Genomic DNA, 12,663 nt, shown 5'->3' with positions numbered 1-12,663 from the left:
ACACACATACGTGAGACCATATGTGATGCCAGGGATTGAACGTGGGCTGGCCACATGGAAGACAAACATTAACCCCGTACTGTCTCTGGCCCGCAGCTAATTCTGAGCACTACTTGGCTGCTGTTCTGCAGACCTGCTGGCCCAGTATTACTAGAACTCCCACGTTTTCAAGACATATTTCATATCCCAATTTTTTAAATGTCAGATTATTTAAATATGCCAGCCAAATAAAACATGTATTAGGGAAAGCACTCCACTTTGCAACCCTGGCCATAGGACTTTCTTGCCATCTGTGAAACACTGCACCTCATTAAATGTGACTTGGGTAGGGGGGCTAGAGTGGTGGTGCAGAGCGGTAAGGCATCTGCCTTGCTGGCGCTAGCCCATAATGGACCGCGGTTCGATCTCCCAGCATCCCATATGGTCCCCCAAGCCGGGAGCGATTTCTGAGTGCATAGCCAGGAGTACCCCTGAGCGTCACCGGGTGTGGCCCTAAATAAATATGCCCAGGGAATGCACACATTGGGTTATCTGGAGTCTGCCTGAGGTTTTGATACACAAGCAATGCAGGAGAAATGGGGTCCATCTGATGCAAGCAAGTGGGGTGACTCCCCCACCCCTAGTATTAAAACCAACAGTTTGAGGGACCAGATAGTACAGTGAATAGAATTCTTGCCTTGCATGCAATCCGCCCAGTTTTGATGTCCAACACTCCCTTTGGTCCACCTAGTCCACCAGGAGTTGATCCCCAAGTGCAGATCCAGGAGTAAGCCCTGAGCACTGCTGAGGATAGCCCCAAACAAAACAACTATTCAAGTAAGAGCCCTACCAGCCTTTCAGAGGTGTTGGCTTCCTCTTATCTGAGCTGACATTATCCCAGTAGAACATTACTTTATCCCTTCTCCCTGGACAGGTCAACGACTGTTGTTAAATCTGAAATCCCTAAAACCTCATTTACTGAGTATCTGATTACAAAGGTTTCTTGTACTGGCATGATTCTACACAGAAAATTGAAGCGGTCTGGTCCCTATCTCTGCAAAGTTGACTGTAGCACGTCGACTTTTTTTTTTTTTTTTTTTTTTTTTTTTTTGGTTTTTGGGCCACACCCTGTGACGCTCAGGGGTTACTCCTGGCTATGCGCTCAGAAGTTGCTCCTGGCTTCTTGGGGGACCATATGGGACGCCGGGGATCGAACCGCGGTCCATCCTAGGCTAGCGCAGGCAAGGCAGGCACCTTACCTCCAGCGCCACCGCCCGGCCCCAGCACGTCGACTTCTAATGAGCCGGGCACGTGACCCTACAGTGTCCTGCTTTGCGGGTCACTTTGCTGCCTCATTTTAAAAAGGAGTGGTCCCAAATGAAGTTTCTGCCTTTCTGTTAAATACATGACATCATATATGAAAAGAACCATAATAGCACATAGTGTGTATCCCCCACCATGATTCCGTAGATGAGGTTTTCAGGCATGAGCAGGGAGGACTGGAGCACATGCTTTCCATGTAGGCGGCCAGGGTTGGGGTCCCGTTAACACATGATGCCCCAGGCACCACCAAGAGTGATCCTGAGCACCTCAGGCTGTCCTCCCTCCCCAAGAAAGATGAAGCACTTTCCATTACCAGCACACCACAGGGAGGGTTCTGTGGGCCACAAACCAGCATCTCAGCCTTGGATCTACGCCAGGCCATGCACCCGGAAGATCAAAGGCTTCCACTGGCCTTGCAGCAAAAGCTTATTCTCTTTTTATAAGTGATACCCCCAGGATGAGCTTGATCCTCTGACCCCAGTTTATCTTATGGAGTGGGAAAAGTTAAACCCAGCCACCAGCATACGAAGCTACCGAAGCACTGGCAGGAATACAGCACAAGTAGGCCTGCACTGGAGAGAGCTTTAGTGTGGCAGCTCTTTGGCTGACAGGCCAGGTGGGCATTTTCACTGCCCCTTAGGGCAGAAACAGCACAGCAGCCTGCAAGTAGGGGTATGTGCAGAGAAAGCCCAGACCCCCTCTGCCTCTTCTTAGCAGCCCTCCCTGCTTAGTGGCTTTCGCTCTGCAGACAGATGTGGGAGTGTAACGTTTCAGCTCTTTCCACGGTTCCTCAAATTATTCTACCGCAGTTTTCTGCAGAGGAGAAACAGCGTCCTCCCAACTCTGGGTTTCTGCTCTTCTTTGCTCAGCTGCAGTGCTTCCTTGGAGGTGGGGGACGGTTCCTGATGGTCTTGCACTTGGGAATGTGCCGTTCGGCCACCTTGGGTGCAAAGTGACGGCTGCAGTGGGGACATTGGATGTAGTCGGGGTTCTCCACGGGGGCGATGGGGGGCAGCTCCGAGGGGTTTCCCCCTTTGTCAATGACCTGCTGGATCTGCCGGGCCTGGCGGAGGGTGCGGATGAAGGACTCGTGCTTCTGTCTCCAGTTGTTCTTGGGAGGAGGCTCAACCTGTGCGTGGAAAGAAGAGTGATCGTTCAACTTGGCGTTTGTTCCATCTCCTTCCTGTGCCACCAGGCCAGCAATGGTAGCTGTGACTCACTTGCCAAGGCTGCCCAAGGGGACTGGGAGTCACTTTCCCCAACAGAATCCCAGAAGGTGCCTGCTCTTCTGCTGTCAGAACTGACCAGACCCATTTCAAACACAGGAAATCCACTGGGGAGGGAGATCTTTTTCTGGGGCTGAAAATGGTGGCTAAGGATAAGTGTGTGTGGAATGGGTTTAGAACTATTAGCCTCCCCACAGTCAGCTCCCGGAGTGCAGGCACAGACCATTAGGAGACATGAATGCGCTACATACAGGGAGCAGTGGAGAGAAAAGCCATCAGGCGTCACCTCTTAAGGTACTCTCGCTAAAAGGATCACCAAGGCCAAAGCCATTGGGTTCTGGATTCTATCCCCAGCACTGTAAAAACTACAAATAAAGGCTCTCTATTGTATCACTTCACTATTCAAGAAGCCTTTAGTCAACAAGTCTGATGAATGGACAGTCAATCATCACCCATGAGCAAGACCAAAACAAGTATACGTATGTGGACACAGACATCCAAACTTGGGAAGCAGCCGTGAGACTGGTAGTGGAAGAAAGAACATTTTCTTTTACTAAAACCTACAATATCAACAAAGGGGTACAAGTCCATGTCCACAAAACAAGAATATATAGACTATAAGGGGAAAAAATGACAGGGCTAGAAAGATAATACAGTGGGTAAGGCGCTCGATTTGCATGTAGCTGACCCAGGTTCAGTTCCCAGCATCCCTTGTATCCCTCAACACCTCCAGCAGTGATTTCTGAGTGCAGAATCAGGAAGGATTACCCTCAAACATTGTTGGGTATGACCCAAAAAAGCAAAACAACAAATAAAAAGTGGGCCTGAGAGATAGCATGGAGGTAAGGCGTTTGCCTTGCATGCAGAAGGATGGTGGTTTGAATTCCGGCATCCCATATGGTCCCCCAAGCCTGCCAGGAGCGATTTCTGAGCGTAGAGCCAGGAGTAACCCCTGAGCTTTGCTGGGTGTGAGCAAAAACAAAGCAAAAAAAAGTGATCATAAAAGTTTGAAAAATAGGGGCCGGGCAGTGGCGCTGAAGGTAAGGTGCCTGCCTTGCCTGCGCTAGCCTTGGACGGACCGCGGTTCGATCCCCCGGTGTCCCATATGGTCCCCCAAGCCAGGAGCAACTTCTGAGCACATAGCCAGGAGTAACCCCTGAGCGTTACCGGGTGTGGCCCAAAAAAAAAAAAAAAAAAAAGTTTGAAAAATAAAAAATAGCATTATAAAATTAGCCAAAGGAACCAGACAGTACAAAAAGGTTAAGGCGCTTTCTTAGCTGTAGTCATGGCCCTAGTTCAAATCCCCACACTGACATAGATCGTGGAGTGATTCCTGAGCACAGAGCTTGTTATGGGTGGCCCCTGAGCACCACTGGGTGTGGCTCCAAAACAAAAACAAAAATTAGAAAAATGACTCAGAATGGGGGTGGAGAGGAGTAATATGAAAAATAAAGTATAAAAAAGAAAAGAAAATTAGGGGCTAGAGAGAGAAATCGAAGAAAACATACTTTGCAAGCAAAAGGCCTGGGTTCAATCTGCACAAGGTCCCCTGAACACTGCCAAAGTGTGACAGCCCCCAACACCCCCAATCTTCCCCCCATAAAAAGATTAGTATTCTAAAAATGCCACAGTCTGACATGAGCAGAAAGCCTTTATTCACCTTGTGCCCTCACCAGTTAATGTCATGTAATTTTTTATTTTTATTTTTTATTTTTTTTATTTATTTATTTATTTGGTTTTTGGGTCACACCCGGCAGCGCTCAGGGACTACTCCTGGCTCTATGCTCAGAAATTGCTCCTGACAGGCTCAGGGGACTATATGGGATGCCAGGAGTCAAACCACTCACTGCCCATCCTGGTTCGGCTGCTTACAAGGCTAAACAACCTACCACTGTGCTATCTCTTCAGCCTCTCAGAAAAGGGATGTTTTTATGTGAAGGCAGGGACATTGGTTGTTGGTAAGGATGTCCCTTCTTTGCCTTTTTTTTTTTTTTGCCTTTTTTTTTTAAACAGCTGCTGAAATGGGGTGGGGGGTGGCACTATGGGATGCTGGGGATCTAATACTGCAGCCCTTGAGACAGACATCTATATCCTCGGCCCTTTTGGTGTTGTCTTGCAGTGGTCCTCAAACTATGGCCCGCAGGCCACATATTGTATTTGTATCTGTTTTGTTTCTTCATTGCAAAATAAGATATATGCAGTGTGCATAAGAATTCGTTCATAAGTTTTGTTTTTACTATAGTCAGACCCTCCAATGGTCTGAGGGACAGTGAACTGGCCCCCTGTTTAAAAAGTTTGAGGACCCCTGTAAGGGACAGAGGAAAGTAAACTAAACTTGCAGGTAGAAGATTTAGCTTCTTTTTTTTTTGCTTTGTTTTGTTTTGTTTTGTTTTTGGATCACACCCGGTAGTGCTTAGGGGTTACTCCTGGCTCCACGCTCAGAAATCGCTCCTGGCAGGCTCGGGGGACCATGTGGGATGCCCAGATTTGAACCACCATCCTTCTGCATGCAAGACAGACGCACTACCTTCATGCTATCTTTCCGGCCCCAAAAAAGATTAGTATTCTAAAATGTCAATCTAGGAAGCCTAACACCTGATCAATTGATGTTCAAAACATGAGAAGAAAATTAAAGAAACAATACTGGGGCTGGAGAGAAAGAACAGAGGTGCATGCTTTGAATGCAGTTATGACCACAAAACTGGTTGAGCCCAAGCACCACCAGGTGTGGCCATGAGCACAGAACCCCCAAAAATAGTAGAGCAAAGAAGCCTACAATTAAAGGTCACTATTGAAGTGGTAATTGAAATGGCCTACCAAGCATTATTCCAAAACAGTAATTAAAAACTTTTAGAATAGAGCAAGAATCCTGTAAGCTTTCAGAGAAAAGGGAAAATAACGGGGGTGAGAGAAACAAAGGTTTCAAATGATGGGGCAGGAACCACAAGGCACCAGATTTCCCAGCAATAATACAGGGTAGGTGTCCCAGGAAGGGAGTGAAAGAAGCCTTCAAGGTACCAACAGAACATGTATTTCCACCTTGAATTCCATATTCTGGCCAAAGCAACATTAAATAAAATAGAGACATTTTCATTCATTCCAACACCAAAATTATGCCTTTCCTTCATTATTGTAAGTAAACCTTAGCAAAACCAAGAGTACACCAAGATGAAAGATACTAGAAAGAGTCCATGGCAGGAGAGAATCAGAGAGAAATCTCAAGGTAACAGGGTCTACCTCATGAGGCCTAGAGAGCCGAAGTCCTGAGTAGGAAGAAAATGAATGGTGGGCAAGAGGTTTCCAGATTTAAAATACAACAATAAAAAAAATGCCAAACCGATATTATCTGAGAGATGTTTGAGCATTTACAAAAATATTAATAGGTATCTGACAGGTTAGTGAAAAACTTAAGAGACAGGTATTAGGAAACCAAGCAAATAAAAACTTGAGTTGATTACTAACTCCAGGTGTATGTGGCAGGGGCAGTTTGTGCAGTCACTGATGAACAAAACTTACCTGGTCATTATAATGCAAAAGTCAATTGCTGGTTTAACCCAAGATAGTTCAACACAGGGAAGGAGAGGAGGAGAAAAGGGGGTATAAAAGAGCTTAACCCAGTGTCTATAAGAGGAAATCAACAGAGGCCAGAGGGATAGTATAGCAGGTAAGGAATTTATTTGCCTCAGCCAACCTGGGTTTGATCCCTCATATAATTTCCCAAGCCAGGAGTGATTCCTGAGTGCAGAACCAGGAGGAACACCTGAACATTGCAAGATGTGGCTTAAAAACAAGAGGAAGTCAACAGATAATACACAAAACTGCTCAATCAGACAATCTACTATTGAAAATAAGGTCACCCAGATGAAAGGGGTCCCTCTATCAGAAGGAAAGGCTGCCTCTGGGGATGAAATCCAGAAAGGGTCAAGAATGAGACAGGCTTTTTCACTGATTACTACGTGACTTCTAAAATGTATTCCAATATTTGCTAAAATTCATTTTAATAAAAAGAAAAAAAGACACAAAGAACTACTCGGTTATCTGACATCCTTAATGATGAAAATAAGGAAGAGATGCTATCAAAGGAAATGGATGGCGCCATCAGGAAAATCTTACTCAGACAAGAAAGCAAGAGAATGAGTGTTAAGATATGGTATCTGGAACCTTAAAAAAATTTAAAGACAATTCCTTAACTATAGACACTTCACCAAAAACTTCATCAGAAAAATATTTTATATTGAAATTTCATTCCAATCACAAAAGCACAAAGTTGTGTCTATGCTCAAATGCTAAATGTCCAGTAGAGAGGCCAGAAGTAGGAGTTTGCCCCAGTGGTGTGAAATGAAGATTGAAGAGGACTAGGAAAGGATCACCTGCTGTGAGGCCAGAGGACAGAGGAATGGCTTTAGCCCAGGCTGCTTCAGAGTAAATGGAGAGAGGCTACTTCCCAGCCCTGATCCTCTTTCCCTTGACACTCTCAATGTAACACTTTCTCCCAAACATGTTTTGGGGAGGCAAGGGATTTTAATCTTGAAGCCCAGCTCTTTAACTTTACCATTACTGTATTTGAGAATTTCAGAAACACAAGATTTGGGGCCGGAGCAGTGGCACAAGCGGTAGGGCATTTGCCTTGCACTTGCTAACCTAGAACGGACCATGGTTTGATCCCCTGGCATTCCATATGGTCCCCCAAGCCAGGAGTGATTTCTGAGTGCATAGCCAGGAGTAACCCCTGAGTATCACCAGGTGTGGCCCAAAAAGCCAAAAAGCCAAAAAAAAAAAAAAAAAAAAAAAAAAAAGGTTCTTCAGATTCTTCTAGGTTTTGCCCAGAATCAAACTGCCCCAGAGGGTTAATGAGTTGGCTAGAAAAAAAAAAAAAAAAAAAAAAAAACAGAAAAGATCAGGAACTGGTGATGACATCATTACCTATAAGAACATAATGTTGAAAACTGGATTTCAAAGAAAGCATCTCTGGACTTTGGTTCCAAACAGAACAGTGTTTTTTCCTGAAAAAGGCTACTCAGAGCCATAACATAAATCTAGTTTTTAAAGGCTCCAGTAAATTCACAACATCAACAGTAAAGTGCTAACAGAAAAGGGGTGGGGTGTTAGCCAGCACAGAGAGGGCAAAAATAAAATGAAAACAGAATGACACTTGCTTTGCTAAGTATATAACTGGATTGTGCTTTGGAATCGCATGGTCTATGCAATGGTCCTCAAACTACGGCCCACGGGCCACATATTGTATTTATTCCCATTTTGTTTCTTCACTTCTAAATAAGATATATGCAGTGTGCATAGAAATTTGTTCATAATTTTTGTTTTTACTATAATCTGGCCCTCCAACAGTCTGAAGGACAGTGAACTGGCCCCCTGTTTAAAAAGTTTGAGGACCCCTGGTAGGTTTTCAAAGTTCACTTCCTGACCACTTTTTCACTACTATCCCCTTTCATATATTAATTTCTATGTTTCTTTAAATTCTTAATTACTGGGAATCACAGAGTTGTTGTTGTTGTCGTCGTGGTGTTTTACATGCACTAAAACTAATAAAATTAATTTGTAAGCATATGTCTCTTTGAATAGTAATCAGCATGCAAACCAAGAGGCCCGCCCTAGAGAAGGTTGTGGACTAATTTATGAGCAATCTTCTCCAGATCTAAATTGTCTAAATGTGTCTGTGTCATGCTCCTGAACTTGCAGTCCTTACTTTTTACAACCTAGTTTTACTGTAGCCAAAGACGTTTTGAAAAAACAAAAAAAGATCTTTGCCTTTAAGGAACTTATACTCTAAGTGTGTGTGTGTGTGTGTGTGTGTGTGTGTGTGTGTGTGTGTGTGTGTGTGTGTGTGTGTGTTGCAATCCAAATTTCATGGTAGTTCATGTATATTAAAACAAAGCCAGTCTTGGGGCCGGAGAGATAGCATGGAGGTAAGGCATTTGCCTTTCATGCAGGAGGTCATCGGTTCGAATCCCGGCGCCCCATATGGTCCCCCGTGCCTGCCAGGAGCAATTTCTGAGCCTGGAGCCAGGAATAACCCCTGAGCACTGCCGGGTGTGACCCAAAAAAACCACCAAAAAAAAAAAAAAAAAAAGCCAGTCTTAAGAAATAGGTCCCATTATAAAAATGGTCATATGCTAATCTGGGGATGTGGCCAAGTAATTACAAATTAAAAGAAAAAGAAATTCTCTCTCTCTCCTCTCTCTCCTCCCCTTCTCCTCTCTCTCTCCCCCTCTATATCCCTCCCCCCCCCTCTCTCTCTTGGTTTTTGGGCCACACCCGGTGATACTCAGGGATTACTCCTGGCTATGCACTCAGAAATCACTCCTGGCTTGGAGGACCATATGGGATGCCAGGGATAGAAACCAGGTCCATTCTGGGCAACCACATGCAAGGCAAACGCCCTACCACTGTGCTACCGCTCCAGTCCCAGGAATTCTCTTGGATGGTGATATGCTTCATGTTTTTCTTTTTTTTTATGTTTTTTTTTTTTTTGGCCCACACCCAGTGATGCTCAGGGGTTTCTCCTGGCTATGCGCTCAGAAGTCACTCCTGGCTTGGGGAAACATATGGGATTCGGGGGGATCTAACCGCGGTCTGTCCTAGGCTAGCACTGGCAGGCAGACACCTTACCTCTAGCACTACCATGCAGCCCCCCCCTTTTTTTTTTTTTGGTTTTTGGGTCACACCCGGCAGCTCTCAGGGGTTACTCCTGGCTTTGTGCTCAGAAATCACTCCTGGGACCATATGGGATGCCAGGATTTGAACCACCATCCTTCTGCATGAAAGGCAAACGCCCAACCTCAATGCTATCTCTCCAGCAGCTTCATGTTTTCTTTATGTTTTTCATGGCTTTTCTACGGTACACTCATTACATATATAGGCAAAAGGACATTTGGGGGGTTCTGAGTTGATGTTACCAGTGATGGAAGCCAGGACTTCACACATATGAACCATGCACTCTACCTACCAATGAGCCACAATACCAGCTTCAAAGATTTTTTTTTTTTGACCTACCTCAGTGGTACTGAGGACTTACTCCTGGATCTGTGCGCAGGGATCACTCCTGGCAATAATTAGGAACTGAACCAGGGTCAGCTTTAAGGAAGTGCCTAAACTTCTACACAATTTTTCTGGCCCACAGAATTATTTTTTGTTCAGCTCAATTTTGAAAATCATTCTAACTCAGACAATTAAAGTTGTGATCTCAGGCTAGGGAGATAGCACAAAGGGCCAATACTGCTTGGAAGACCCACAAAATAAAATAGTAATCTCAAGCAAGCTACTTCTGAGTCCCAATGTTTAAGCTATTAACTAAATCCTGGACTGAAGTGATAGCACAGTGGATAGGGCATTTGCCTTGCATGTGGCTGACCTGGGCTCAATCCCTGTCATCTTATATGGTCCCTTAAGCATTACCAGGAATAACACAAGCACCACCAGATATACCCCCTGAAAAAATCCAAAAACTAAATCCTCACAGAGTTGTGGTGAAGACCATAGGGAACATTCACAACACCACAGAGTGTAGTCACCAGTAAATATTCGTTCTAAAAAAATTGTACTTGGGGCCGGGCGGTGGCGCTGGAGGTAAGGTGCCTGCGCTAGCCTAGGACGGATCACGGTTCGATTCCCCCGCGTCCCATATGGTCCCCCAAGAAGCCAGGAGCAACTTCTGAGCGCATAGCCAGGAGTAACCCCTGAGCATCACAGGGTGTGGCCCAAAAACCAAAAAAAAAAAAAATTGTACTTAATTTTTGGGCCACACAGTAGTGCTCAGGACTGCCTCCTTGTTCTGTGCTTACTCCTGGTAGGTTTGGAAGACCATAGCTGATGCCAGGAATCAAACTCTGGTCACAGATATGCAAGACAAACCACCTTCCCTCTGTACTATCTTTCCAGTCCTCATTCTCAAATTTTGTATTTTTTTATTTTCTGGTTTTTGGGTCACACCTGGCGGTGCTCAGGGTTACTCCTGGCTCTGCACTCAGAAATCACTCCTGGCAGGCAGGGGACCGTATGAGATGCCGGGATTTGAGCCATTGTCTTACCTGGATTGGCTGCTTGCAAGGCCCTACTATCTCTCTGGCCCCCTCATTCTTAATTTCTTTTAGACGTCTTTCTAAAATTAAAAATGTGGCCCTTTCAACTTCCTCACAATCAAGTCTAAGCAGCACTTGTTACCTTGATGAAAGCTTCGGTTCCCTTCCAGTTCAAGTACTGCTCTAGTTCGGTGCCCTTGGCCCGTGCCCTGGAGGAGTCAAACACTTTCCTCTTGGAAGCCTGCATCCTGCTGCAGATGTTCGAGTGCCTCTCGAGCCGGGACAGGAGAAACCTGCGTCTACAGTGGCTGCATTCACCCAGCTCTGGTTCTTCAGTGCAGCAGCCCAAGCTGGAAAAGTCTGATGCCCTGGAAGGGCTGGAGTTGCAGCAGGACCCCTGCCTACCACCACCTGACGTTTCTGAAGACTGAGAGTACATGGCATCCATCAGTGGCCCTGAGACATGGTCCTGGATTTTGTAATTGCTTGCCACCAGTCTGTCCCTTTTATGCCTTTGGAGTTTATCATCAGAAAACTGGAATGCACTAGAATTTTCTTGAGACTGTTGCCAACTTTCATCTTCTCTCCTATATCTACTACTCATCTCTTCAGGCCCAGATACTGGAGTGAAGACAGGCCTACGTAGGGTGGTTCTGTTACTTTTAACCGTCCTCTTGGGGAGTGACATTCTCCACTTTTCTCTTTTCTCCTTTTCCTTGGCCTGCTCCCTTTCCTTCTGGATCCTTCTGAGTTCTTCCACTGTCTTCTTTAGCTTTTCCTTCAGAAGATTCTCTTTTTTTCGGATTTCCTCCTGTAAGCTTGCCCCTACAGCTTCCAATCTTTGCATCTGCATCCGATCAGCTCTCTGGCGGTATGCCGGGATGCTCTCAACGAGAATGGGGTCAAAGACAGGTGAAGTTACCTGGTCCCGTAAACTAACTTTGCTGTAGGAAAACCTTTTTGGTTCCAGAGATCTCAAAGAGTCGTTTTGATCCCTCAAATTGTACATCTCTCCTGTACCGTGAGATTTCCAATGGTACATGGGTTTCAGTGGATAGGCCCGGTCCACCCCAACTCGCTTCCTTGTAAAGGAGATGAAGTCCTGGTTATTGGCTTTGGGGTAAAAGGGATGATGAACTGAGGAGTAGAGTAAGTCCTTGGCTTGGCCTTGCAGATTGTTTCCTGAATCTTCCTGGCTGATTCCAGCAACATGGGGATGGGAGCAGTGCCGAATTCTCAAGCTGCCGTTGTCCCTTGTGAGATGTGTATAGACATTATCCCAGACAACTGCTCTGTTGCTCAAAAGTTTATGCCATGAACAGTCCTTCAGGTAGTCCACTGATGGCCTCTGGGAAGAACCACCATGTTCAAAGGGGTCCTGCTGGGTTGTGCAGAGCCGGGGGCCTTCCCTTTGTTTATTTGGGAGCATAATACCCAGACACAGAAGTTCCAGCTGGGGATCAGCCATTCAGGGACAGCCTAAGAGGGATTTCAAACATATTTGTGAGGAGTCTGAATTTCACCCCAAAGTGAATCCTGACTGCTCTTTCCCCATCCCCATTTCCCCTATCCTTTCTGTAATCATTGGGTAGGTGCCAGACACACCTGAAAGACACAGATGAGGAATGAATATGCCCAGATGTCCCCCCATAAGCCTGTCAATTCCATTGACCAATCCCTCCTGTCACACAGTCACAGCAAAAAATGGTTTTTTGCTTTTTTTGTTTTGTTTTGTTTTATTTTTATTTATTTATTTATTTTTTATTTTTGGGTCACACCCGGCGGTGCTCAGGGGTTACTCCTGGCTGTCTGCTCAGAAATAGCTCCTGGCAGGCACGGGGGACCATATGGGACACCGGGATTCGAACCAACCACCTTAGGTCCTGGATTGGCTGCTTGCAAGGCAAACGCCGCTGTGCTATCTCTCCGGGCCCGTTTTGTTTTTTTAGTTTTTGGGCCACACTTGGTGACACTCAGGGGTTACTCCTGGCTAGGCAGTCAGAAATCGCTCCTGGCTTGGGGGAACCATATAGGGAGCCTGGGATCGAACCAGGTCCATCCTGGATCAGCCTGGTAAAAGGCAAACAGCCCTATCACTG

The 12,663-nt window shown here is 45.7% G+C and overlaps 1 protein-coding gene across 1 annotated transcript; it reads right to left on the bottom strand.

Moving 5' to 3' along the window:
- Positions 1–1,649: 1,649 nt before the first annotated feature.
- On the bottom strand, positions 1,650–12,032 carry ZC2HC1C (zinc finger C2HC-type containing 1C). The gene is made up of 2 exons (XM_049770394.1): positions 10,707–12,032; positions 1,650–2,431 (listed from the first exon to the last, which is right to left on the bottom strand). Exons 1-2 carry the CDS (start codon positions 12,030–12,032, stop codon positions 2,168–2,170), a joined length of 1,590 nt encoding a protein of 529 aa, XP_049626351.1. The 3' UTR covers positions 1,650–2,167.
- Between the last annotated feature and the right edge of the window lie 631 nt (positions 12,033–12,663).

Source organism: Suncus etruscus, chromosome 3 (assembly GCF_024139225.1).
Source record: "Suncus etruscus isolate mSunEtr1 chromosome 3, mSunEtr1.pri.cur, whole genome shotgun sequence".
In the NCBI taxonomy this organism is placed as follows: domain Eukaryota; kingdom Metazoa; phylum Chordata; class Mammalia; order Eulipotyphla; family Soricidae; genus Suncus; species Suncus etruscus.
The sequence above is the reverse complement of the archived record's forward strand: the minus strand, read 5'-3'. Positions and strand labels throughout refer to the sequence as shown.